A 23,845-nucleotide genomic window follows, 5' to 3' on the forward strand; every position below is an offset into this window, starting at 1 on the left:
CGGGAAGCGGCGAACAGGAGCAGATTTCTTAGGAGGGGTGGAGCGCGCAGCCCACGCGACTCCTGCTCACGCGCGCTATTTGTCTCGACAACAGGTAGCAGCTCCGGACACCATGGCCCCCAGCTCGCCGCCGCTGTCGCCGGCCCCTCGGTGTTCCTGGGTCTTCCTGAGCAGTCTCCCCGGGCCTCCCCCAGCAGTCCTTTGAATGGCCTCCTCCATCTGGGGCTCCCTGGAGACATGTATGCGCGGCCCGAGCCCTTCTCGTCCGGGCCCGCAGTCCGCAGCGACGCCCTGGTATCTGCAGCCGCCCTTCACGGCTACGGGGGCATGAACCTGACCATGAACCTGGCGGCGCCGCACGGCCCTGGCGCCTTCTTCCGCTACATGCGCCAGCCCATCAAACAGGAGCTCATCTGCAAGTGGTTGGCGGCCGATGGCCTTGCGTCCCCTGGCCTCTGTTCCAAAACTTTCAGCACCATGCACGAGCTGGTCACACACGTCACCGTGGAGCACGTCGGCGGCCCAGAGCAGGCCAACCACATCTGCTTCTGGGAGGAGTGTCCGCGCCAGGGCAAGCCCTTCAAAGCCAAATACAAACTTGTAAATCACATCCGCGTGCACACGGGCGAGAAGCCCTTCCCTTGTCCTTTCCCGGGGTGTGGGAAGGTTTTTGCTAGATCAGAAAATCTCAAAATACACAAACGGACGCACACAGGTCAGTATTCGGCACTGTCTGTCTCCGGCGGACCCTTGGGGGAAGAAGGCGGCCTATTATGGGCCGTCGGGACTGGATTTTCCTAAATCCTAATGGGATATGTGTGTGTGTGTGTGTGTGTGTGTGTGTGTAGGGGGTTGGGGCGGTGTTGGGTTTGTTACTCTGTGCCAAGGCCATAAAATATTAATTATGCGCTTCTATTCTTAGACTCCCAGAAGTTTCCCAGAAGAGGCTGTGTGTAGGGTGGGAGGCTAGTGGGGGGCGGGATCTGCGGGAAGAGAATGATCATGACTGGGTATCGTGTGTGCACACACGTGTGTCTTGCTCATGGAGCTTGCTTTAAGGCAAAGGACCATATAATTTGTGTCTTAGGACTTTGGGTTCCCTCTTGGGGATCAGGCGGGTAGAAGTCCATCTGTCAGTATTACTCACTGAGGGACACCTGGATGGCGTAGTCATCAGCGACTTCCTGCCTTCTTTTGGATTGAGGTGTCTGGACAGGCTCAACTTGGCCATTTGGGAGTCTTGCTAGCCCAGCACTTAGGACCTTTGAAGAGCCCTTCTTCTCGCCGTAGCAGAGACCCAACGGGACCAATCCGCCTTAAATGTCATTTACAGAGCTGTTAAGTAAAATGGGGACATGTGTCAACCACATCTGTTAGTTTTAGTTAGCAGAGAGAACAAGAGCCTTGTGCAAGGGCCTGAAAAGGTGAACTGCTCTGGCCGGAAGCGTCTCTAACGAATGTAATTGCAAGGAGAAAGTTTTCACACTCTCCAGAACAGCCTGTGAAGTTTCATTAATTAGTTTAGCAGCTGACCTTTGTACTCTCTTTAGCTGGGAATGCCTTGTCCCCTCCCCCCACCCCACCCCACCCCAGTTTAAAAAGTCGACATCTTCCCTCCTCCCTCATTTTGGACTGGGGGAGGAGAACTGGGGGCGCAGGGGGACCAGATGATGAAATCCAGTGCGATTGACGTCCCGTTTCTACTCCACAGCTCCCAGCCTCACTCACTTCCATTCTGGCTGGCAACTCAGCGGCAGTTGTTACAAAGAGCTGCCCTCAGGCTGCTACAGCCGTGGTGGAGGGGGGTGTGCTTGCTAAATTCCCTCAAACTGCCTGCTTGGGGCCTATGACCCGCCAAGATACTCTGGCTCAGACGGAGGCTCTCAGGCCAAAGTCCACGTGGAGTCTCGTACTTTTCTTTCGGAACCTATCTTGCAAGGGTTGGGCGTTTTTTCTGGACTCTTTCCATCTCCCCCCACGCCCACTCGCAGACATCAGGCGGCCCCCAGAGTTTTATTCTACTGGGGGGCTGTGTGCGGGGAGTAGGCAGGACCCCGATCCTGACTCGCAGGCCCATTATTCCAGGGGTTATCTGTCAGCGCAGCTAAGATAGACGCACAGCCCCGAGCTGGAGAAGACATCCTTAATGACAGGGAGGTTTTAAGCAAACAAACTTTTACTGCTCTTTGCCGGCCCACTGTTTGAAGTCTGTGAAGCAGAAAATGGTTAAATTCTTAGTTAAATCGACCTACAGCAGAGAAGCAAGTTCAGTGCGCCCGGGCTGGCTCAGGTTTGCGTCTATTCAGGACAGGATTCTAAGTGCGTCCTTTCCACTGGAGGTCCTGAGTCATTACTTTAAAAGAAAGAAAGAAAGAAAGAAAAGAGAAACTACCGAGCCTCCGAGCCTGTTCCAGAGTTACTCCCACCCCTAAGGGTGGGTGGGTGAGGTGGAACTCCAACAAAATGTTTCTCAAATGGCAATAAACCTCGCTACAAATTATTCATGAAGACAGTTCTCGATTCAACGGGAAAATAATTGCCTTTTCAAATATTAATGGCGTTTCATTTCTTCGAGTCCGGGAAGCGGCGAACAGGAGCAGATTTCTTAGGAGTTGAGATGCTCCTTTCTCTGGTCTCTGAGTCCCAGATCCGGCTTCGGAGGCAGCTGCCCCAGGCCCAGTGGGCGGATAGGTTTCATTTTGTGGCGCTCGCCGCGAGCCCCCGAACAATGGTGCCCCCGAAACGGAGGCGCCGGCGGGCCACCGCTACCCACCGCCAGGCTAGGGCCTCCTCTTCCCACCTCGGCCGGCGGCGGCGAGAGGGAGGCCGGGCTGGGACTCCCTGCCGCGAGGGAGACCCAGGCGGAGAGGAGGCGCCCTGACACCCTGGCCCAGCCACAAGTGAGCGAAAATGGCGCTGGCCAGGATGTCCCGGCGCTTTTCAACTTTGTCCGACTAGCGGGGCGGCGCGGCTGGGGGAAGGAGGCCCGAGAGGGCGGCCGAGCTTGGGGGAGCAGACTCCAGGCCTGAGCGACCAAGCCCCAGGCCCGGGCCCCTGTCCCTAGCTCGCCCCCCCCCCCCCACGAGGTTCGCCAGAGCCGCTCCACAGCGACCCCCCACCTCCCCACCCCGGGCTCCGTGCCCAGGCCTCGAGGGGCGAGGTGTGGAGACGGGGTGCCACGGATTGCGAGGGTGAGGAGGGCCTGGGCACCTCCTGCAGCTCGGGAGGGGCCTCCAGAGCCCGGGCGCAGCCTCACCTCGCCTCCCGGAGGCCCCGTGTCCCCCCAGCTCCCTGCTTCTGTCGCCTCTGCTCCTCGTTTGCCCCCAAACCCTGGTTTCCTCTCTCAAGAAAATGGGATTAGAGTGTTGAGGGAATTTTTTTTGTTGGTAATGTTTAAGGCGTGGTGTCACGTTCCATTCTTCTTGTTGTCTTAGCAGAACTTTCTTTTATTTTCCAAGCTAGGCATCGCACTGCGTGTGCGTGTGTGTGTGTGTGTGTGTGTGTGTGTTCAGAAAGAAAGAGAAGAAGACAGTTGCTTTTTGTAGGCGCTGGCAGAGTTCTGCAGGGAGAGAACGACGATTGAGTCGACATCGTTGCCCCTCTGTCTCGAGAAACAGTAGATGGCAACCGGTTACGGGGTGGGGGACCCGGGTGGCTGCCCAGGGAGACGCGGGAGCGGCTGGCTTCCGAGGCGGGCGCGCAGGGGCGCCTAGCGAGCAGACCTCCGAGCCTCGCTGGACTCCGGGACTGGGGCTGGGTTGGCCCCCGGAGTCTTCGCCCGCCCCAAAGCGCCCGCTTGCCAGGACGCGGCGAGCGAAAGAGTGGCCCAAGCCACCAGCCCCTGAGCGAGCGCCTCTTTCTCTGCAGCCCCTTCCCACGTCCGCCCAGGGCGCCGCGCGGAAGCCATTTGTTTACCGCTGCCAGGCGCCTCCCCCTCCGCCGGCGGGAACCCGCGCTCCCAGGGCCCGGCGTCCGGTCCTGCTCGCCCAGCTGGTGGACCGCGTCGGCGGCTGGCGCCTGCCGGGAGGGCGGTCCTCGGCCAGTGGGTCCCCGCTAAGGTGCGCTCCCGCCGCCGCTCGGTTCTCGGGGCGTCGCAGCCGCAGACCCAGCAGCGGGCGGGCGGGCCTCTTTGGCGGCCAGCTCGGCCTCGGACGCACACAGCCGCGGGGCCAGGCCCAAGCGAAGCCCCGCTCGGGGGCGCCCTGGTGGAGGCCGGCATCAGCCCCTGCCTGGGCGGGAGAGGCGCGGGGCAGGCAGTCGGGGGCTGGCTGCCTGCGTACGCGCAGCCTCCTCTCCTGCGGCCGGAGCTCCTATCCCATCCTGAGGGCTCGGGGCAGGGTAGGCCAGATGGGAAGGATGCTGCGAACTGTTTGTCCTCAGGGAGTAGCCGCAAAGGGGCGGGGGTGGGGTGGGGTGTGTGCTCCGTTCCCCGGAAAGCGAATCCCAGAAGTGAATCAAGGCTCAGAATGAAGCCACGTTGTGCACACGCCGTGTGCATCCACTGTACATCCGTAAACTCTCCCATCGCCTGGGCGTTAGCCCCAACCCCAGTTTTGTGGACGCCATTGGGGCCCAGTGGCCATGTGTAGGTGGGGGCCAGGGGGAGGGGCGGGAGCACTTGCGGTGGGAGGATGGCGGTAGGAGCAGAGACTTTCTGGGCATCGGGCTCCCTTATCCCGAGCCGGGGCCAGCTCCCTCGGCCACTTGCTTCTGGTGACTCAGAACATTCGGACAAAAAGAAACCCTGGAGAGTCAGGATTTTTCGAGGATGGAAACTCCGGTAAAATGGAGTCACTGTCGTTCCTCCTCCGCGCGCTCCGCGTCGGGCCCGGCCCAGAGGGTGGGGAGTGAGGTGGGGTCGCCCCGGGGTCGCCCTGAGCGCGGGCAAGCGGATGCCCGACCTGGGCCGCGCAGGAAAGGGGTGGTTGGTTGCGGAGCGCCTTCTGTGCGGAGCAAGGGAGCCAAAGGAGGGGCTGGCGGCGAGGCTGGCGCGGGCCCGGCCCTCCGCGGGCACTAACGTCTCCCTGTTGCCTCTACCAGGCGAGAAGCCCTTCCGGTGCGAGTTCGAGGGCTGTGAGCGGCGCTTCGCCAACAGCAGCGACCGAAAGAAGCACTCTCACGTTCACACGAGCGACAAGCCGTACACTTGCAAGGTGCGCGGCTGCGACAAATGCTACACGCACCCCAGTTCACTCCGCAAGCACATGAAAGTGCATGGGCGCTCGCCGCCGCCCCCCAGCTCGGGCTACGACTCGTCCACGCCGTCCGCGCTCGTGTCGCCCTCCTCAGACTGCGGCCGCGAACCCCCGGCGGCGGCTTCTTCCTCCTACTCTTCCTCCTCCTCCTCCGCGGCGGCCGCGGCGGCGCGTGGCGCCGACCTGAGCGAATGGTACGTGTGTCAGGGGACTGGCTCCGCCACTGCCGCCCCCGCCGCGTGCCCCAGTCCCGCGCCACCACCTGGCCCGGCCGCTGCTGCCACCTCAGGTCTTAGAGCTGCCTCTGGGGCGACTGCGTCCTCATCCACAGACTGCAAGCCTGAGCCAGGTTACTGAGGCTTGGAGACCCCAGGGGGAAAAGAGGAGGGCGGGCGGACAGGAGGGGAGAGAGGAAGGAAAGGATGGAGAGATTCCACCAGTATTTCTAACGGATGAAGCTCCCCTAATGTGATGGGACAATATCGATTGTTTTAAAAAATACGTAGATATGACGCCGATATTTATTCTGCAACCACGTATCTACTCACAATCCCACATGCCTGACACACAGGCCAGGCCTGTTGTATGAAACCAGTCTGAAAGGAAATGCGTGCGTGCGCATGTGTAAGGTGTGTGTGTGTGTGTGTGTGTGTGTGTGTGTGTGTGTGTGTGTAGAATGCTTGCCCAATCCTGGCAACTGCACAAGCCAGGGTACCAAGTTCGCTCCTGCTACGCAGGCTCGAGACCAGAGCTACTCAAGTTCCCACCCCCACGCCCTTCCCAGCTGCCATTGCGCTGCGAAAGCCTCCAGCCATCCCTTCCGCAGAAGTTCCCAGCGGGCCAAGGTGGCAGAAGGAATTCCAGAGCTGCTTCCTTGTCCCCTGTTCCTTCCCTTGTTTATGCCACCGCGTTCTTTCTCTCCAGTTACCCTAGAAACTAAAGCACACCACTCTCAGGTAGAAAAGATCCCCACCACCACCACCACCGCCCGCCCCGCAGGACGCCTGTAAAGGAGATAAGCCTTCTCCCCCGCAGGGCACAGGCGCGCCTTCCCCCAATGACTGGTGCAGACACACACGCCTGTCTTCGGGTCCGTTCGCAGGCGTCCTGTACATCGTCCAAGTGGGATAGGGATGACCACCCCACCGGAAATACAAACAAAGAGGCAAGAGGGCAATGCTGGGCGGCTCTATTGATCAGCCACCCCCTTCTCTCCCCCTATCCTTGCTGCCTGTGGAAGAGTGTGCATGCACAAGGCCTGGGGGTGGGAGAAACATATCATGACGTCACTGCACCACCGGCTCCACAGCAAAGGGGTCATCTGGCTCAGGCTACCAAGTCAGGGTGAATCCCGTCCTGTGTGGATTCTGTAAAAGTCTGTCAAAATCGCATATTGATCTTACATTATGAAGGGCGTGTATATAAGTAATGAACTGGAATAATAAATGCTGTGGAGGCAAACGTTCAACGATTCTACACTGAATGTGTATTGGGTGTGCTAGGTGTGAAGTGCCCAGATAAGGAACTAGATGTTGGTGGGAGAAGACTTTGCAATTGTTGGGGGTGGGGAGGCCAGGGCCAGTTTCCCGGTCTCTCTCTTTCCAGGGAGTGGACTGCCCCCAAATGCTCTCAGAGAAAGAAAAGGAAAGTTTTGGCAGGCCTATCCCAGGCCCTAAGACGATGGAGGCAAGCTAACTGAGGGAGATACAACCCCTCCATCTGGTAGGGGGAGCCCCCTGATGAGTTCAATTTTAAAAGCTGAACCCACGGGGGGAGGGGGGTAGAAAGAGAGAGAGACTCTGTTGGTTTTTCTTCTAACCCTCCCCCCCTAGCTCCCCAACACCTTTGCAGACACCCTTAGGCAGATCTCAGTCTTGCTTTGAAGCCAGGCAACTCCTATCAGAAAAACAACGTCCTAACTGGAGTGGAGCGATTCCGTGACCCCAGAGCAAAAGCGGAATCCTCCAGCACATCCGTGGAGAATCCAGACTTGGTGGAAGGGGCACTGCCATCCCAGGACAAGAGAGGCCCCGAGGCTGCCTGACCCAGCTTGGGCCACTGGCATCCTCAAACTGTTCCCAACGCCTACCCCCCACCCTACTGCCAAGGTGCAGAGGGCAGCCTGGGAACTTGTTTCGTCCACTGGGCTCTCCAAAGTTCGCCCTTTATCAGACAGTACTCACTTTTCGCTTCTGTTCTAGCCACCCCCACCCCCACCCCGTTTTACTTTCCACCCCATCCAAAGTAATGAAATAAAATAAAATGTTTGGCCGGTCACTAATCGCCTTTAATTTTTCATTTGCTTGTTACAGATGTCCACCGCGTTGCTCGCTAGGTAATCTCGCCGAGCGCAGCTGAGCGCCCGCATCTCGCGCCTGCGACATCAAAGGGCCCGCTCACAAAGCAGTGTTTCTTCGCCACGGTGCATCTTCACGGTAAGTTAGGATTTCTATGGCAATGCGCAAGTCGCACTGAAATCCTGAAAGGCCGAGCCTGGAGCCCGTCCAGGCTTTTCATTACGGACATAATATTTACGTCTAAGAGGCCTTTTTCTTGTGTATACAAGTATATATTTTTGTTTGACGCGGACTAAATCATTTTCATTTAATTTCCGGTAAACAAAACCCACGCGAATGGGCACTTGTTCCCGATCATAATAAAAATGGATAATAATGCGAGAGAAGAAAAGGGCCGCTTGAATCACTGCTCGGCCCCCTTTGTTTCTGCTTTCTGCGGTGATCAGAGGGCGCATTTGGGTTTGATGGCGAATTTCTAAAGGCGAGGAAATGGTTTGTAAAGGGGAAAGAAAAGGAGAAAGGTCTAATCAAGCCCGGGTTGTTCAAAGAGTCGGGTTTTGGGGTTGAAAGTGTGAGTTTGACGGTGCATCAGCATGCCGCGTTAGGCTCGCCATGGAAATGCGCGCGGGGAGCGGCCGCTTCAAAGGCGGCACACTTCTCGGCAGACACTCTATTAAGATACATTTGCGCTGACCTTTGCCATCACGCCATTGAATACTGGCACTGCGATCTCCAGTATATACTTCCTCCCTCAGACCTGCCTCGCCTGCGTTTAGGGGTTCCCTCTGAGCCCCGAAGTGGGGAGCCTGGGCGTCCGGGATGCTTTCAGGAGAGGGAGGAGCTGGACTCTGCTCTGAGCCTCGCCTCGGGACTGCTCCCCCAAGAGGCTCCAGGGTCAGAAACACATTCCTTTCGGGCAAGCTCAGAAGTTTCTCCCATGGGCACCTCCAGCTCGATTTTGCCCAGAATACTGTCAGAATCTCCATCGAGGCAGGGGGAGATCTGACTTTGATGGAGATGGGGGTGGGCATTGAGGGGGTGAGGGTGGGAAGCCCCCCATGGAGGAGTCTGCGGGATCGGACTTCCCTCCAGACATCTCCTTGGCCTGGGCTCTCAGCCCAGCCTGTTGTGTCTCTCCATCCCAGAAGTCCCTTACAGTTCCCAAACGTGTTTCTCCAGCACTGGGTGTGTGGTGTGGGACCTTGCAGGCCTAGGCTGGCCCTGGGATGAATTCAAGAGCCCAAGGCCAAGGGGATGGGAAGATGGCAGGAAAGTTAGAAGTCCATGTTCCCTTAATTGTCTTGTTGTTTATTTTATCCAAGTACCCCAGTGAATAGGGGAAAAATAAACATGGCGGGAAAAAAATCAAACAGTGGAGTCTTCTTTAGTGCCAGTCCTTGTGGCTGAATAAAAAGGATGGTCCGCTTTCTATTGAGCTGAGAAATCTTTGAAGTGGGAGTTATTATCTGAGACATTCCTGCTCGTTGTCCTAACAACGCTTATGAAACGTAAAAGGTTCTTTGTCAGCGATTTGTTCTCCTCTCTGTCCAGCTCCCCCTGCCCTGTTAGTTTCAAACCGTTTCTAAAGAGATGAAATCAAACTTCTTTGAAACACACACACACACACACACACACACACACACCACCAACAGATAACTTTAGGGCTAAGTCCTCCCAAGGGAAAAACAAGAGCAACCTGGGGACATCAGGGCTTGGTGAGGTGTGCAGAGGTTGGCAGGCCCCTTGCTCAAGCTGAGGTGCATGAGAGAAGACTGCAGAGGGTGTGCAGGTATATGTACCCCACACCCATGCTTGTGTATTGCCTGACACTACTGAGACTCTCCCCCCCCACACACACACCCAATCAACCCAAGCTGGGTCACCTGGCTGAGCTTCTGTGGGAACTCCTCAAGCTTCCAATGTTCTCATGCAGGGATCTGGGGCCCTAAAGCTAGCTGCAGCCAAGCTGTTGTTGATACTTCCTTCTCCTTCATGGCAACCGCTGCTAAAACACAAACAAATAACCCTCCTGTGAATTTCTTTCCCCACCAGCAACCAGCAAAGCCTTTCTACCAGGAATAGAGAATGAGGGTGGGGGTGGGGGTGGCATGGGGGCTCTTACAATGATTCCCCATTTCTTCAGAATCTTGACCACTGGAATTCAGAAGGTTTGGTCTACAAGGTAGTGACCCCAGTGTGCATGCATACCCTCCCCTCCCCGCCTTCACATGTGTAGATTTTCATTTTCTATCATTCCCAGGAAAGAAACTTCCTTCCACCTCAAACCTCCTGTCCTGGATTTAAAGGTAGCTTATGCAAACAAGTTTATATATTTAAAACACAAACAAACAAAACACTTCTGTGCTGGCTACATGACTTGTTAAGAAGTTTCTCCAAACTGTAACCTACACTGTTATAATAGTTGCTGCAAAATGTTGTCTTTTATATTGTTTTTTATTTGTTTATCGGCGGTCTCCATATGTTTGTTTATATCGCTAATTTATGGGAAATTGTAATGATCACAATGAATGTGAGTTATACAGACAGCCAAAGGTTTTGTAATCATAGTTCACACACACACACACACACACACACACACACACACACAGGCTGACTGAGACCTGAGACTATTCTCTACCCACACCTTCTGTGGTTTATCTTCTTCTCTTCTCTTAGCATCAATTAAATGATGAGGTAACTTGAAAGAAAAAAGAAAAGTCGTTATGTGATTGTTGAATAAAAACATTGTTGAAAGGTGTGACTTAATCTTGCTGTAAATGTGTACAAATGGAATAAAACCCGCGATTCTTGTCCTCTCCAAAGACATGTGTGTACCCAGCCCCCTGACTTGTTACCTTCTCTAGAAATAAATAACTTGATGTTCTCCTCCCTATTTCGAATTCCTGCGTCCTGTGATTGCTTCTTCATGCTCAGAGAGATTTGGGATCTGCTCACAGCCCCTAGTCCTTTCTTCTGCCTTCCTCCCAGACTCACAGAAACACTTCTGGGGCCTAGTTGGTGGGTTCTGCAAGATGGAGGGGAACCCTGAAGCAGAGACAATGGAAGAGACCTCGTATGCCCCCAAGTTCACCCCAGTGACAACAGTCCCTGCTGGTGAACTTGCATTATAGTCTGAGGAAAAGTCAAGTGAGACTCTGCTTTCAGTCTGCTGGGAAAGCCTGCTCCTCCTGCACATCCTCTCCCAGGTCTCCCTGGACCTCTTAGAGAAGAGCACCATCCTGGTGGGAAGGAAAGGAGAGGGCCAGGCTGGCTGGTGCCAAGCCCGTCCAAACTCTGATGCACCCTGATGCCCACGGGGTGCATCCTTGCTGGTCCACCCCACCAGGGAGAGTGCTCAGCCCTCACAGGGAGCGTGGCCTTTAGTGAGTTGCCAGGTCACAGTCCAGAGACAGGTTTCAGCGTCTCCCATTGGTGCCTCTTAGTTCGTAGCGCCAGGTGTGTTCTATCACCCGCCCCTGGCCCAGAACACATTTTACATTGGTCAGAACCACCAGGGTCCCCGAACTCTTTCTCAGCCCTCCCGGTTACCTCCGCCGCCTCCCCCTTTGCTGTGGCGCTTGCACTGCTGGCGCCTCTTCCTAAAGACTGTCACCCGGGTCCTTTTTAACTCCAGAGAAGTCGATTGTCTTGGGCCTGGCCGGGTCGTAGGGGTGGGGTCGGGGTCGGGGTGGGGTGGGGGGGTCGGGGTGGTTCCTGGGATGCAGCTGTTAGGCCTCCCTGGCCAACCTCTTGGAGAGTCCTGTGAGTGATGTCCTGAGACAGTGAGCAGGACAGAATGGCTGGACCATGCGAACAGCCAAGATGGGGTCCGTGCCTGGGGAACCTGGAGGGAAGGCCCTTGGTAGGAGGAATGTATTGGAAGCAGCGCCCCCTCTTGTCTGCTTCGCGCAAAGGCTCCCTCCTGTCGTCGCAGGGGCGCGATTAGACGATTAGACGGATCCTTTAGGTTGGTTGGGTTTTCTTAAGCTGAGCACACTCCTTAAAGCCCTTTCACAGACAGCGGCGTCCAGGAGGGGAGGCTGTGGGCACTAGGAGGTCACACACCCTGACCTCGGTTCTGGGACTCTGCTCCACCCCGCGGCCTCGCTTCTGCTTGCCAGTGTCTGTCTGCTCTTGCAAGTGTCTGGCCCCCAACTTTTCCACCAACCTATCTGCACGCTAGGCCAAGAAAACAGCGCGCGCGTCACGTGGACGCTGAGCCTCAGCGCCCCACGACACCCCACCCCACCGCCACAGCGAGGAAGAGGAAGAGGAGTCTGTGAAGGGGTGGCTGCCCCCAGCATCTCACACTTGGAGAGGAAAAAACAAAAGTGTCTTCGAATCTTCCAGCAAGTGGGAGGAGGAGAATGGGGGAGGGGAAGGGAACATGCAGCCCGCCCCTGCTCCCCCACGCCCGCCCCTGTTGCCACTAGGAGAGCCTAGGTGTTCTTTGAGCCAAACTTTTGAGGAGAGAGTTGAATGGTATAACTTTTAGTAGAGGGTTCGATTCAAGCCCTCGACCAAGTGCCAGGAGAGATCTCATTCTAGAATTGTCCCACGGGTCCAGGAAGTTCCAGACTTCACCCCCACCCCAACTCCTCAGCCCCCCCACCCCCGCAAGGATTGCTCGCGGGGCCTCAGGCGCCATTGGTTAGATACTTGAATGAGAGCATTAGGGCGCCCATTTGCTGGCAATATGCCCTTGTGTGAGCCATGCGATCCATCTCCCCGTGCCTCAGTTTCCTCACCTGTAAAATACAGTTTTAAAGAACTCCCCTCACAAGTTTACGACCCTTAGCACAGCTAGCGTTTACTCGGTGAGCTCTTGTTCGTGTGCCTAGGATGACTTATCTTGTCATGTGTCCCCACCTTCTCCTCGAACCCACCACTATCTCAGCCACTGCGAGCAAACTTGGCACTACCGGCCCTCCCTCCAGCAGCCGCTCAGCAGGACGCGCAGCCTCCTCACACCCCCGCGCCCTGGAGGCTGGCGGAGCCCCCACCCCCGCCCCCCCCCAGTTTCTCTTCCGTGAGAGTCCTGGCGCCCTGGGGAGCGGCGCACTGAGGGAGAGGTGCCATTTAATTTTTAAAGATCCAAGAAAAATGAGAGGGAATCCAGCGTATCTCCGGGTCAACCAAGGCTGGTGAAGCCCGATCGCCGTAATGTCGCTGGCCAGCCCAGATGTCGATTTATTTTGATCCCGAGGCTCTGTGATTATTGTAAGTCCCTGGTCCGGCTTTGCCAGAGCCTGAGGAGAGTGGGGGTAGGGGTAGGGTTGGAGTGGGGACAGGGCATTGGGCCAAATGTCACACAAAAGGACATTCTTCCTGGGGAGCTATCAGGATTTAAAAAAAAAATAATATCCCTAGTTTTCACCTCCGGAATCTTCATTCTGGGAAATTGAGAACATCTTGTTCAACAAATGCCCAAGCATCACACAAGCTACACTTTCCACTTCTCACCAACTTCCTGTTTGGGCAACCAGGGTTGCCTCCTTCCTTCCACTCCTTACTTCCTTACTTCCTCATTAAGGAAAACGTATTCGGGAGCCTTCAAGGCGTGGCAGGGAGTTCAGGCCCAGGACTTGTTAAGGGGAACCGAGACACTTGTACACCACCAGGAGAAGTCACCGAATCTTCCAGTGGCATTGCAAACATCCGAAATAGGGGGAAAGGACGAGAAAGAGAAATAGATGAAGTGGGGGGCACATGCTAAGCTAATTGAAGTATTGACAAGGGAAAGGGCTTTGAACCCTGCCTCCAATGTTGTAGCTCTTTTTTCGAGGCTTTAAATGAGCCAAAATGGATGAAGAGGATATTGAGCAATTTGAAGCAAGGAGTGCTGGGCTGTGCATGGCCTTGATTCTCAGAATGGATGGTAGGCTTTGGAAATGTCCACAGAGGAAATAAACCAAAATGCTTCGCCACTGTAGAATAATGGGTGGGGATGGCCAGCCAGGGGAAAGCATCCTGGGGGGAATCTCAACAACATATCCCAGTTGTAGTATGCTGTGACTGATGGCTGGTTCATGCAGGGTCAGATTAGCCAAAGGAGATGACAGTCATTGCCCCAAATGGGGAGACAACTCCCTGTTCCTGACTGGTCACACTGAAAAGTGTTGCTCAGGGTTTAACGGAGGCTTCTAGTCTTGTCTGTCATCAAGATTTTCATCACCAAGTATTTAAGAAATAAAACACTAATATCTTTGTGAACAGTTCTTTGTTTGAAGCATACATATTTGTAATCCAGAGAAAACAGACATCCACCCCCACCCCCACCCCCAAGCTTTGCTTATTTATTTCCTCCTGGATGTCTGAGAGGCTTTCCAGTTTCCGTCACACCACAGCCTCTTAGACCTGGGAAAATGTAAGTGTTTCAAGCATGGCATGCAAGTTTCCCCGTAAGCAAGGAATAGGTCCTTAAATGTTTTCTATTTTTTAAACAAAAAACCCCCAAACCTCCCAACTTTCTTATATAAAAAGTTGTAAAAATAAAAACAGAGCCTCTTTTAAGTGTGAAATATAATTTCATTGTGAAAAGTAAAGAAAAAAAAAAGGAATGGTAATCCAACTTCCGGAAACAGTTCTGAATTATTTCACCAGACCCTTTTAAGAGGGGATTAGCAGGGCTTTGGGAGCGAAATCCTTCTGTTTTATTCAATCTCTGATTTTATGTTATAATTACTGGCTATAAAGGCTCCAAAATTAGTATGCAGGCACCGTCAGGACCCGATGCAGGTGCTATTCTAATGGTTCAGCTTTTTAATTAAGAAAAGAGGTAAGAAAATCGAATCATAAAAACACTTTTGTTGAGAGCTGAGAACATTGCAGCTACTGAATGAATAAAGCCTTTATACCTTCCCCTGACAGGTCAACCACCAAGGCGCTGACTTACGACCTTTTCAGAGCCAGACAATAGTTAACAGCTTTCTCACCTTGTCCCCACCAAACCTTTTGTTCTAGGAAGAATCTTATGGAAATAGTTGTAAGTGGCTTGACTCCCACAAAAGATAGGGTGGATAGATAGCCAGCTAAAGATGGGCTGGATGGAGAGCCAGAGTCATCCATATCGAACCACCTGCTCTCAGTTCAAAGCCAAGCATGATGGGCCCTAGTTCTCTAGATTCGAGTCAAGTGAGTGGGGCTCTGGGAGAGTGGAAACCTTGAAATACTCTTGCTCAGGCAAGCAGGATGAAGGACAAGGTGTACCCTCCTCCATTCCTGGAAAACAAAGGGGAAACCGAGGAGGGGTTGTAGGTAATGCTGGGCTTTGGGGGAGGGGCTTTGCTTGGAAATAGGAAACTTGGCCTGACTACCCCATAGCCCCTCTAGAAGTGGCCAAGTTGATGGGCAGGCTTGTAGCGCTTTATGAGCTCTTTCAACTCCCCAGCTATCCTAAGGTTCATCACCTGTGAGGATAGTAGTTTTTGCAACCACGCTGCCAGGTGAGTCTCTTAATTCTTCCTTCATAGTAATGTCCTGCCGAAGCTGGTCCTTGGAGCCCCCATGCCGCTCCCACCTGAAGCACTGCTACAGCCCTAGGCCCAGGTCCGGCCTCGCAGGGAAGTCCTTTTCTGTCTGTCTTGCTCAGATCCTAGTGGAACTCCCTGTCCCCTTACCTTCTCTTTCATGCCCCATGCCCCTCACTGAGGATGTGATGGAGGACCCGATTCAAGACCAGAAGGCCGGGCCTTGCGGTCTCGCCAGGGCCCGCCGGGACCCAGCGGAGAACAATGCGGAGTATTAGGATATCAGCCGTCCTCGCCCTCGCCATGATCACACGTTCAACGATTTTGTCTTCACGGCTGAGGGGGCTTTTTTCCAATGTAAATCAAGCGCTTTAGTTATTAAGGCCGTACACTAATCTCCAACAACCTTGACATAATGTGGCCCGGCGCCTTGGCCCACTTCGCACCTGCAGTCTGAATAGGGCGCCTTGTCAATGGGGGACACGCTTGTTGCCCTGGCTTGCAAAGGAGGGGAGTGAAGAAGTCAAGCTTTGTGAATGCTCATGCGCGTTCTCCCTCCCTTCTTTGATCACAGAATATGTCTTCTAATTTGTCCCTTTTTCATTGTAACAACGTTTTCCAGGCCCCTTCTAGTTTTTTTCAAACCACATTTTTATAAAGAACATAAATCGACCCCCCACCACCACCGGGAACACAAAAAGGGCATGCCCCGGGCTGGGAGGGCACGGGAGGCCTTTGGTGCCCTCCCCCCTCCCCCAGTGTTCTTTCTTGAAGTGGACCACAGGCCCCCCAGTCCTCCAGCACTCAGAATCATGGTTTCAGGGATGAAGGTGGCAAGGCCTAGGGGAGGGGGATGTAGGGGGACAGGGGTGTCTGGCTTAGTTGGGGGAGATCTCGGATGGTCAGAAGGATGATGAGGTTAAGATGTATATTCTATGAGCCAGGATGGAAGTGTTGCTGAGAGATGACTTATGTGTGGAGGGCGTTCACTTGGCGCCAAGAGGCAGGGCTTGGACGCCAGCAGGAGCAGCTTGAAAGATTGCCTCTTTAAGGGGGCGCCCCTTCCATTCTGACCAGAACTTTTGGTAACCATATTTCCCCTCTCCTAACCTTACCTGCGTCCCACCCAGCAGCGGCCCTTAGTGTGCCACCAACCTGGACAACTGGGGGGAGCGGGGTGCTGTGCAGTGTGACTGGAGGGACCTTGTGCTTGCAGACAAATGCCCGGATGCCTGTGGGAAGCCAGCGTGCATTTTAGGAACACCCTCTTTCTATAAAATTCCTGCAGGAAAACAGAGGATTAGTGCCATTTCATCCCGACCCAGAAGCAACCTCCTTGCCGGATGCGGCTTTTATTCAAGATTGGAATTCACTCAAAGTCTCTCCAGGAACACACAGACATTAATGACGTTGATGTCTCATTTGCTGGGATATTAATTATCAGGCTGCAAATCAATGAGCGTCTCTCCTCCCGCTTGCCCACCCCCACTCCCAACATTGATTCCGTTTTGGTTCCCCAATGCCTTGGTGCCCTCTTGCCAGGACCACTTTTCTCTGACCATTTGAACGGTCCTTCCTCCCCCGACCCCCCCCACACACAATAGCAAGTTATTTTTCTTGTTGAGGGGCGGGCTGAGACTCCTTTTTTATTTTACCCCCCCCCCTTTCCCCACGGTTAGTTTTTGCTTTAGTGCAAGCTCCGGGTAAGAAAACTAACATCACCCACTAATACAGTTTAAAACACTTTGATGTCTTGCCAAGAAACGCACTTCCTTCAAGAGAGAAGTCAACATTTGTTTTTCACATCCAATGGCATTTAGTTGCCAGTGGAAAAAAATAATTCTAAGGACCACTTTTTAATTCGATGGATAACAACCGCAGGGGTCTAAAAGAAAATAACGACGATAGCTATAGACACAAATAACTAAATTACCAAAACGTTAGTATATCTCCCGACTTCATTAATATGTAACAGACTCCCCAGTTAATCTCCCAAAGCTAGTGTCCCCCTGTAAAATAGCACTCTGGGACGAATTGTACGTGAGATCAATCACTGCTAATGCAGGAAGTTTTACTGCAGGAAAGAGAGAAGGGGGGAAAAAAAGCTATTTACACCTTCAAATAGAATCTTTTCAGATTTAAGAGTAAGCGCCATACATCACCAAGAATAAATGATTATGAATTGGTAAACGCGCCCTCCAGCGATTAGCTATGCGACGTTATTTATCATTTCTTGGGTGGTGATGGTGGTGGAGGTTACTATTTTTTTCCGCTCTTTCTCTCATTTCCCTCCTTTTTAAAAATCATCTGGCTGCTGAGAAAAAAAGCTGGAAGCCCAGAGGCTGGGATGGGGTGGGGGTGGGGAGGGGATGAGGAACTCAAATCCAAAACCAAATAAAACAACCCTGCGGGCCAAGTTTGTTTTTGCGTCTGCTTTAAGTCATCCAAACACAGCCACGCGGAGATAAACGGGGTCGTGGACGGAGGGCTGCTTGGGAAGCAATGCGGCCTGTTCCGTGTTGCGTTTTGTTACTAGATGATTGCTGGCCGGCTGCTGGCCGGCGCGGGGCAAGTGACCCAGCGGCAGGTCTCCTCTTTCCCTCTGCCGCATGTCGGACGCCCTTCTTTCGCAGCTTCTCCCCTTCTAGAGGACAAACCCGCCGCGTAGCTCACATCTATGAAATTCATTCTTAAATCTATTAATTCCTTTATTTTAAAAGGAGGAACTCTCTGTGTGTGAGTGTGTGTGAGTGCGCGCGCGCGCACCGGGTGCTGTGAGTGATAGCGGGCTTGTGCCCGGCCACAGTCGTCCATGGAAACGGGGCTACTGTCAAGGCATGAGGTCAGGGACTCCTGGGGACCCTGCTTGCTGTTTGCAACACAAAAGCATATGCAGCCCCTAAACATTCCAAGAGGGACAAAGGCTGGAGCAGAGGACAGACTTAACCCCGGGTTAAAACGAAGTCACTGCCCTCCCCTCTCCTGGTCCAGCTTTGGAGGTTGGGAGGAGGTGAGGGGACCCTGCCAGCATCGTGAGCGCTAGCAGCTAACGCGAAGGCAGCTGTTTGGGGTGGCCTGATGGGGGAATTCATAGTGTAAAGTGAAAATTGACACTAGTGTGCAAGGGCTACCCACGCAGCGACAAGTCAAGGAATGAAGGGGTCAATGCTCTGATCCTGTGACGGTCAGTCTGTCCTACAGCTGTATTGACCTGCAAGGGAGACGGGAGGAGTAGGGAGGGGTGTTCATTTCGCTTGAGGGGGATAGAGCCCTCTTCCAAGTGGCCAGTTCCGAAGCTTAAAGCTGAGCGGGAGGCCTGGATGTAGCGGGTGCATCTCTAACCAGGGCCTTCCTGAGCGAGGCTCCCTAGATATTGGGCTCTCCTGCCTACTGCTCTGGAGTGTCTGGAGGGTGTGGGGGCCTTGGGTCACCTGCATATGGCCTTTGCCCATATTTTGCAGCTGCATAAGGCTGGGGGTTGGGGAGGATGACGCTTCAAGTGCTCCAGGGACTCTTCATCCAGTAGGAGGTTAGGGAGCAGCGGTGAGAAGGCATAGTAAATTACCTTTGCCATGAAATGGGGGCCAGTAACTGTGGAGTGCTAGGACCTTTGACTTAAAGAGAAGACTGGGGCACAACTATTTCATACCCTGATATCTCACAAGTAGGATTTGAGTTGAATCTAGGGGCTGTTTGCTTAGGTTGAGGTGATTTAATCAGGCTGGGAGGGAGAGGGTGGTCATAAGTCTATCACCACTTGGAAGGCTCCCTGAGGGATATTTCAGGCAAATGCACAGCTGACCCTGCACATACTCCCAAGGTTGTAGACTAGAACCAGGGCTCCCCCTGAGGGGGGAAAAAAGCAAAAAAGATCCATTTCAGTCTTATGATCCACTTATGAATGTAAAGCACATGAAGTACTGTACCTATAAAAAAAAAAAGGGAAAGCAGAAGATTGGGGTGGGGGAGGGGGAGGAAGGAGGGAGTGCGTTCTATGAAGGTAGTTGGAGACTAACTAGAGTGACTAACCATGCACTCCCGGTTTTAGAACAGACTCCAGAGCCACCACAGAGGAAATAGACATCTGTGGAGTCAGAAGAGGAGGAGATCTTCTTCCATTTTATGTTAGGGGAGCGCTTCTCTCTCCCTCCCTCGAGGACTTGCTCACGTTTTGATAGCTTAGGTCAGACTGGTGTATCAAATGTGCTGGAAGGACTGGCTCAGCCAGAATCGTCCATGGGACCAGGTTTCTCTTTGACTTTTAGAACCTGTACTGTGGTCCAGAAAAAGGGTCTCAGAAGTTTGAAAGGGAAATATGCATTCCTCTTAGATTCTTCTTCCAAGAAGCCTTTAATACTACTCCACCTAATGACTCCAAGGAGAGGGAAAATGTTGATAATAAACAAGGAAATAAGCAAGTGGTCATCAAGATTTAATTTTGCAACTCTAAAAAAGACTAGCATCCATTTTATTTTATTTTGTTCTTCAACCTTCTAGTTCTAAGTTTGTTTTAATGCTATTCTTCTCTTCTGTAGGACTCAGTTTTTTGTTTTTTTAAATAAAGGACTCCCTTTATAGTATGTTTTTCATAGTGAAAGTCTCTAAAGATCTATAATATTATTATTTATCTAAATTTTGTTGCTCTGAGGGCTGTATACACGATGTAATTGCTTTAACGTGTTTTCATAAATTACATTCAGAAATGTGTCATAGTAAATTACCTTTGTAATAAAATGTAAAAAATGCAAATGGCTGTTGTCTTTATTACGTTTTAAACCATTGGTTTATCTGCACTATTTCACTTGTCACTTGCACAATGTGTCGGCTAAAGGGGCGGCACAGTTTGATAACAGAGATCTGGGTCCTGTGTGTAATCTTGCAGGCACGTACCGTTTGGGTCATTTCCTCATCTCCCGCAGAAAAGACATTATCCTGCTCGTATTTACATACTTTTCAATATTTGTCAAACAATCATAAATTATAAATTAATGAAATGTTCGACAGTCTTCAGAGATCAGACTAATGAAGACATTTACCTATTTGGTGATTTTGAGTCTCATCTTGGTAAGTTTAATGACATTTTGACGCTCACGCTTTATTAGGCTTTATTAGATTTGGCCTTCACTCCCGCTGTCAGTCAGATGTCTCTGCAGAAACATCACCTGCTTCAGGTACAGGAACAAATCAACTTCGACCAGGAAACCTGCAAAACAGGGATGCAGCCACTTCCGTGTCTTAAGAATTAGGGCCAAATGGGGTCTAAAAGACTACTGGAACATTTTATCCTTTAACACTTTTTAAAATGAGACTGCTGTTATATTTATTTCACTTGCAGGCAATAATGTGGATTCTTGGACAGATGTGTGAGCCCAAAGATACTGTAATTGCAATGTGATTTACAGCCGCAAGACCCCGAAGGGGAAGTAACCTTGATAAGGAATTTTTCCCTTTTAGAATTTTATGAAATTCCCTTCGGGTGAAATCTGGGCACACAGTGTGCCACCCCATCTCAGGAGAACAGCAGCAGGGGCTCACTCAGAATATGGCCTAAACCAAGATGTGGGCACCATCTCACACAGTGTAGCGCCTGCTCCTCTCCCATGCTGTGTGCCACACTTGCTCCACTGGGCGCTGCGGTGACCAGGGGATCTTCAGGGAATCCGGAACAGGTGCCCTCACACCCCAGGGCAGGGCAGCCATGGCCAATGTGCCATGTGTCTGTGAAGCTGACACGTTTCTCTTGGAAATGTTGGCTCCCCATGCACTCATTATGATTGATGGTCACGAGGCTTTTAAATAAAATTATAGGTGATGAATTTAGTTCAATGCAGAGAGGTCAAATGGTCAGCCTCAGCTTAAGCTTCGAATAGTAAATCACATGGAACAAACCCACCCCGTGGCCACCCATCCCAGGCCACTGTGGGAGAGAGCAGGGCTTTGACGCCATCTTTCTCAGAACAAAGAGCCAGGACCTCAGGAAATCAGAATGTCCATGTTGCTGTCATCAGGTTGGGTAATTTTATTAGCCTGCTTGCAAATTTCATAAGCTCATGTTGGTACACACCACGCCGCAGGGCCACCAGACTGCCTTGTCTTGCGCTGGAGAGGGAATCATTTGGGATTTAGGAGAGGGGGAAGGGGTGCTGGAAAGAGCAGGGTGGGAACAGTGCCCTTCAATTAATTTTAAGTGTGTGTTTGTGTGTGTGTGTGTGTGTGTGTGTGTGTGTGTGTGTGAGAGAGAGAGAGAGAGAGAGAGAGAGAGGGAGAGAAAGAGAGAGAAGGTTAGAGTTGGCTGTTCCACCAAAAGCCTTCTTTTCTGTCCACTCTGTTTCCAGCAAAAGGGCTAGGGGTTCTTTGAGTGGAGGGTAGGAGGGAACTCCAATTTCCTCTTGTATTATGGACTAAAGAGTTCAGTTTTGTTCCTTTATCAAATATACACCAGGAATTACATGGCATCCCATTAAAGGCCACACTCAGAATCTATAAAAATGTTGAGAACGACTTCAAAATGTTTCCAAACACTACTTTTTAAAAGAAACACACCGTTGAGAGTTATTAAACGACTTCTTGGCGAAGCAAGCATGGTTACTGCAATCATCACAAATTGATACATACTGCTAGTAAAGTAATTATGTGACACCCTGAGGACGGGGGCTGGAGACGGTTAATCCACCTGCACACCCGTGGTTTGCAGTATCAGGCTGCAGATAGCTTAATTAAGTCATACACGTGGACTAAAACCATATACCACAATTGCATTGTGTACGCTGTATCTCAACTTATTGGGACTATTAATGTGAGCACCCTACCTCAGGTGGGAACGCCATCCACCCCTCCCCCAAGTTCCTTGCCATTGACACTTGCCCCAAGTCAGAAAGCCAGAGCCACTTGAGACCCATGAGAGATGGGTAAGAAGGGTTAGGGGCTAGGGGTGAAATTTGTCAAGAGCAAACTTTGGGGTCCAAAGCATCTGTCTGAATAGGGTCCCGCAAGAGCTGAAGGGGAGCCAGGGCTTTGGACAGGCCACAATTTATCATGTCCGAGTTGGTCACGTATTTAAATGAGCAGAGTGTCCTATAGTTTAATTATAGTTGTGAAGCACAAAGCAAAGCCCATTAATCATAAGAAATCTTTGGCCTGGAAGGTCTGGGGTCTGTTGGGATAGTTATTTAAATCAGTTTCACATACACCACCCCCCCATTACCCACTGTCGATTTTTGTGAGCTTAAACTACCAAAATCTGATGTAACCCAGTTGATTCCCCCCATTTACAAATGATTAAGACACAAAAGTATAGGAATCCCTGCACTCGACCTCCCCCCTCTCCCGCCCCCAATCTTCAGAGTGTAAATAGTTCAGGTGACCCATGGCTGTCTCTGACACTGGGACACTGTCAGAAGCCTCGATGGCAGCCACCAAAGGAGCCACCCCTTGATCCCAGCATCCCATCGTGGTAGGCAGGTGTGAGAGCTCTGGGCTGCAGTGACACATTAGGTACTTGTTCTCTTGAGGATACAGGGAGGGAATGAATGTTCCCTTAGAACTCGGGAGCCAGGAGATGGATGCCTCGTTCTCTGGTCTGAGGCACCAGGTGCCTGGGGAGTCGTTGTGTGACTCAGAGCAAGCACACTACTGACAGTCTAGTCCAGGGAAACCAGAAACCAACCTCTCAGCAGTTTGCACGTCAGATTTGTGTGTGTGTGTAATTCCAAGAGGCTGTCTGAGGGCTTCTCAGAACAAGGGGCATTTAACATTGGTAGATGTGGAAGATTCCACGTCTCATAGGTCGGCTTTGATTTTGGAAGTGAATTTCAGAGGATTGTCTGGGGTTCCAACTGCCCAGTGGGCCGCAGAGGAGCTCTGGGGCCAAACCTCACCTCAAACCAGCTATTGACTGGGGCTATGGAAGTTTCTTCCCTCATCCTCTGGGGGTGGGGTGGGGGGGGCTACCACAACTGGCAGACCCTCTCTGAAGCCCATGCTCTCCTCCCTCTGCCCAGCCTGTGGTTCTTTTTCCATCCCCAGGAGGTAAAAGGCACTAGAGTCCAATGTTTTCCAAAGTCCCCCAAATCAAAATTGAAGACTCCTTCCAGGGCCCAGAAAGGAGGCGACAACTGTCCCCGGAGAGCCAGATCGGGTGAGGACCCCTTTAGGCAGCTGGCATGTTCGGCAGACGGCAGAGATCTCTGTGGGTGTTCGGGGTTCAGAGCATGAGCACCCCAGAAAGCAGACAAGTGCGGGTGGCTGTGGGCCAAAAGCGGTTGGTTTGAAAGCTGAACTTGGGTGCAGGCGCGCGTAAGCCTACATCGATCTGAGTGGGTTCTGAAACAGAGACAGGAGCCACGCTCCTCACACCGCCGCACCGGGATCACTTGTGTATCCTGTGCTTCCTATGGTCGCTTTGCACTCCTTGTCAAAGTTGGAACAAAAGGCCATCCTACCAAACAGGCTGGCTTTGCGCCCATTTCAGAGATGAAGACCCACAGTAATGAGGTGGTCAAGGACTAACTACACTTGGAGACCCTTTGCCAGGAAACGGCAGTGGCCGCATGCACTGGCGTCCTCAGGTTGCTGCTCCTCCGTTGGCAGTCTGGGGCCAAAGCGTGAGAGGGGTGGCACCGAGGTGTCTCCAGAACCGGTCCAGCCTAGGCGCTACCAGGGCTTTCCCATCTGGCACTTTTCTAAAGCGCCCCCTCACCCGCGGCCCAGCCCCTGCTTCTGGGTCCAGAGGGTGGTCTGGCTCTCTGGTGGACTACACAGGTCCTCCCCTGTCAGTCCTCTCCCCAGCCCCCCGCCCCCCGCGGCTGCAGTCCGGAGGGCTTCCTGGAGGGAGCGGCCAAATCCTCTAGCCCTGCTAAATCGGATCTCCATGGCTTTGAGGGCA

The 23,845-nt window shown here is 52.6% G+C and overlaps 1 protein-coding gene across 4 annotated transcripts in view; it reads left to right on the forward strand.

Moving 5' to 3' along the window:
* The window catches only part of ZIC4 (Zic family member 4), an 18,401-nt gene extending 9,908 nt beyond the window's left edge, over positions 1-8,493 (forward strand). For all 4 annotated transcript variants that reach the window (XM_045295095.1, XM_045295098.1, XM_045295097.1 and 1 more), the window contains 3 exons: positions 95-715; positions 5,041-5,389; positions 7,508-8,493. In XM_045295095.1, coding sequence (XP_045151030.1) covers positions 95-715; positions 5,041-5,389; position 7,508 — 971 coding nt within the window. In that variant the 3' untranslated portion in view covers positions 7,509-8,493. The remainder of the gene's footprint in view (positions 1-94; positions 716-5,040; positions 5,390-7,507) is intronic.
* The last annotated feature ends 15,352 nt before the right edge of the window (positions 8,494-23,845 follow it).

This window comes from Echinops telfairi, unplaced genomic scaffold (genome assembly GCF_000313985.2).
Source record: "Echinops telfairi isolate 266 unplaced genomic scaffold, ASM31398v2 ScPeMD7_4225;HRSCAF=4972, whole genome shotgun sequence".
Taxonomy (NCBI): Eukaryota; Metazoa; Chordata; class Mammalia; order Afrosoricida; family Tenrecidae; genus Echinops; species Echinops telfairi.